This window comes from Epinephelus moara, chromosome 20 (assembly GCF_006386435.1).
Source record: "Epinephelus moara isolate mb chromosome 20, YSFRI_EMoa_1.0, whole genome shotgun sequence".
Taxonomy (NCBI): domain Eukaryota; kingdom Metazoa; phylum Chordata; class Actinopteri; order Perciformes; family Serranidae; genus Epinephelus; species Epinephelus moara.
Window position 1 is genome coordinate 16889624 of NC_065525.1, and position 4118 is coordinate 16893741.

The 4118-nt window shown below is 42.6% G+C and overlaps 1 protein-coding gene across 1 annotated transcript in view; it reads right to left on the minus strand.

The window, feature by feature from the left end:
• Window positions 1-1271: 1271 nt before the first annotated feature.
• Window positions 1272-4118, minus strand: part of slc41a2a (solute carrier family 41 member 2a) — a 15067-nt gene continuing 12220 nt past the window's right edge. The window contains exons 9-11 of the mRNA XM_050073264.1: window positions 3097-3228; window positions 2837-2985; window positions 1272-2753 (exon numbers count right to left, since the gene is read on the minus strand). Coding sequence (XP_049929221.1) covers window positions 2577-2753; window positions 2837-2985; window positions 3097-3228 — 458 coding nt within the window. The 3' untranslated portion in view covers window positions 1272-2576. The remainder of the gene's footprint in view (window positions 2754-2836; window positions 2986-3096; window positions 3229-4118) is intronic.

Sequence of the window (4118 nt, forward strand, 5' to 3'; positions counted from 1 at the left end):
TTTTGGCACGAAACTGTCACTGCGCCAAGCTGGATCTGTCGACACCTCCCCCTGCTGCGCCGCCACACCCATCTCAGCGCACCTGGGTCTGCCAAACTACCAAACTGAGCGCGCCTCAGGTTGCGCTGCTCGAAACTAGCTCTGCGCGGGGTTCGCCACCCTGCGCCACCTGCGCTGCGCCAGGAAACTAGAGCCCTATGTGTCTCCAGTGATTTTCCATCCTTTTGATTCTAAGATACAATTTGAGTAAAGGCGAGTTCAACCAAAGGCGTTGAGGGCGAGGTCTGGAGCCATCTGACCCAGCTTCAGACATAGATTTTTGCTTCATCAGGATATATCATGTCTGACCAGTAAACCTATGTGAAACATAACCCGCATGCATGAGACACTGCCATAACATGCGGGCTATTCCCAGTGTGCTGTGTAGCTCTTTTCCCCAAGGTGGATGACACTGATACGGTGACCTTTACCCTCCTACGCAGTTTACCACCAGTTCAATTACAGTATGCTCCATTTCAGTATACTTCAGTTCAAACTTCCACATGACAAAAGCCCACTGTTGTATCGCCTCACGTCACCTGTGTCTCTGCCAGAAAATTTGCATTTGAACACACTGCAAAGACTACAACCAATGGCCAACCATTACGTACGTTCTGTGCCTGCCTGAGAGGAAATAACTCCTCACGCCAACAGAAGGCAGTCATCTGTAATCCTCATTCAAAGAGGGAAAATGGAAGCACATCATGATGCTAGTTAGCCAGTTAGCACATTAACTACACGATCCAATGTTGGAAGAACAGAGCATATTTACTGTATGCCAATGAACAGTAACACAAACCGTCACAAAATGTTTCTGCTAAAGAGCTCAATGGCTAAAGAAATATAGTCTTACCTTCTGGAACAAATTCGTTTTGGTCTCACTCATCTTGACTTTAGCTCTTTGTTTACTTTCCTCACTTCCGTTTCTCTTCTTGTGCACTGAGCTGCACTGCCAATCAAAGTAATTTCATTCACAGACAAGCTCCACCATCTCCAATGTCAGTTTAACATACTGTATTGGCTGAAAAAAATGCCAGCGAGGGCAGACAAGGACCAGTTGTGCAGGACACACCCCAAAGACTAGAGCAACAGATGCTCAGCACCAGCCCAACATTGAACAATGGTTAACCGTCAGCTTGGTGTGTCAGCGCCTTTACACTTTCACGACAAAGCCATCTCCGTTATCAGAGTAAGTGCCACGGTGTGAGAAATATACATAGTCATTTCATGATCAAGGTTTATCATTTATTTTTTTATAATGTCTGATGTGTTTTTGGAATATAATATAAAATATAACTCGCACAGTGTTTAATGTCTGCCTCCTGTAAGACAATAACAGAGAAATACAATACCAAAAATGAAAACATGATTACTCAGGACATACTTGACAGCTGAATAGCATATTGCTTGACCAGACACAAATATATTGTGAATAACAACTTATAGAGCACGACCATATAAGGATATGTTTTTTATTGGTGTAAAATAAGGTTATTCTTCACCCAGCTATATATATGTGAGAACTGTATTGGATATTGGGTCCTAAACAAGAAACTATGCCTACCAAAGCTAACCTTAGGCCCTAAAAAAAAAAAAAAAATTAATCACACCAAAACACATTGCTAGAAATGCGCCGCCAGCAGAACCATTGACTTCCTGTTGCACAGTGCACCTGGTGTGTGCTGCTCTCTTGACTGGTGTTTTTATAACAATTTTTATATGTTCATAAAATTTTAAATATTCTTTACTTTTCAGCTCAAGGCGCTGAATCCTTCCGCTCGTCAATGTCACACTTGGCCCAGTGTGCAAAAATACTGATGAAAAACCAAATGCTACTAGACGGAAAATCTCCCCTTTAGTTATTTTCAAAGGGGAGATTTTTTACACATATTTCCATTAACAAAATGGTTTCAAGTCTCAGTTATAGTAAAGTAACTCTTCTATTTTCATTCTTTTAAAGGTCATTCTCATTGATAATAATATAAATTCTGTAGTATCACAATACCGTGAAACCGTGATATTTTCTGAGACAAGACGGTTATCGTACCGTGAAATTCTCATACCGTTGCAACCCCTAGTATGTCAGGGTCTTACTGTAACAATTCCTTGATGAAAAGGGATGTTTGAGGACTTTAGTTACCTAACTGATTTCAAAATCGTGCTGCTTGTGTATAAAATCACTCTGTGTCTCAGCGCCCAAATACATCTCATATGAACAGATATATGAACCTTTTAGGACCCTGAAGACATCTGGGGACGGCCTACAGACCATCCCAAGTGTCAGGACAAAACATGGAGAAGCAGCGTTTTCTTATCATGCACCACAAACGGAATACCTCCCAGATGATGTTAGATAAGCCCCAACTCTGAACACTTTTAAGTCAAAGTTATAAACGTTCCTTCTTTACACTGCCCTGTAATGACTGCAACCTTATTTTTCCTCGTGCATCAGTAAACATCTTGTAAGCCAGGAAACTGTAGAGCTGGCTAAGATCTAGGCTCCTTTGTTAGTCCTCAAGTCTTTTCCTGTTTCAAACTTACACACTGCCTGAGTCTCCAATGCACCACAGCAGCACAAAGGCAAGAGAGAGGAGGGCAGTCCCCAGTAAGTCTCCAAGGGCGGTGAGGTAGGGTATTGCGTAACTGTCAGGGTCTCTACCCCTACGCCACAGACAGTGGACCATACAGTCGGCTATACAAAGCAGGGTGAAGACCTAAGAGACAGACACGAGTGATATTGTAAAACATTGATGAAGTGATGCAGAGGAAAAATTACCCCACGTGTGGTGTGACCCACCTGAATCACAGATGCAGCCAAGAAGACGACAGTCAGGAGAGGACTGGGCAATGTGTTGGCTCCTTTCATCAGGTGAATAGTGTATAAGAAGATGAGCTGACCAGGGATCACCAACAGAAGCAGAATCTGAGCAGATCGATGGTTCGCTCCTGCCAGGACAAAGCTGAACATCACACTGGGTGTATTGTGTGGTGTGTGTTTATCAGGTGAAGGGACAACTGGCTGTTTTTATTTAAATACTTTGACCATTGGATGGTTACCTGAGCCAAAGAAAGTGCGGCAGGGGTTGAAGCAGCCTTTACGATCTTCGGGAACCTCTCTGGGTGGGTAATTCAAATGCAAATTAGTAGAAATGCGACTGGCCTGTATGGAGACAAGGTTTCCTCCAATACCTGATTAGGAAAGAAAAGGAAGGAATTCAGTAGACTTAACAGAGCTGCGCTAAAGCCACAAAAGGAAGCAATCAACTTTTTTCTACACACAGTACTCCCCAGGAACTGTAAACAGACTTTGAAGAGTAAAATTGGCAGTTTCCCTTTACTGAATTTAAACACGCACCTGGGCTCTGTGAATGTAGCTTGTGTTCAGGTCCTCACCATGCCCTCATCCTGTGAGATTTTTTAAATTAATATCTTGAATCTTACTATATAATGACGAAAACTCTGTCTGTGTGTGTCTGTGTGTCTGTTCCATGTTTTTCTCCTCACTGACTTGGTCAATCCATGTGAAATTTGGCACAGTGGTAGAGGGTCATGGGAGGATGCGAATGGAGCAATATTACATCAATTGTCCAAAGGGGGCGCTATAGCAACCGATTGAAATTGCAAACTTTGAATGGGCATATCTCATGCCCCATATGTCGAAGAGACATGAAACTTTGCACAGAGATGCCTCTCCTCATGAGGAAAAAATTTGACTCAAGAACCCATAACTTCCAGTTGTATAGATTTTCCGCCATTTTGAATTTTTTGAAAAACACTTAAAATCGATCTCTTCCTAGGAAGTTTGACTGATCTGCATGAAACTCGGTGAACATAATCTAGGGACCGATATCTAAAGTTCCCTCTTGGCAAAAGTTGGAAAACATACTAAACTGAGCTTCTATAAGGCAATGAATATTGCGGAGGGCGTGGCTCATCACATAAAGGTGTATAACATCTCAAGGGTTTCACCGATCACCACACAACTTTGTAGGCATAGGACCACACATAATCCGAGGGGATCCCTCCATTATTGACCCCATCAAACAAAATGGGGGTGCTAGAGAGCTAATTTCTTATCT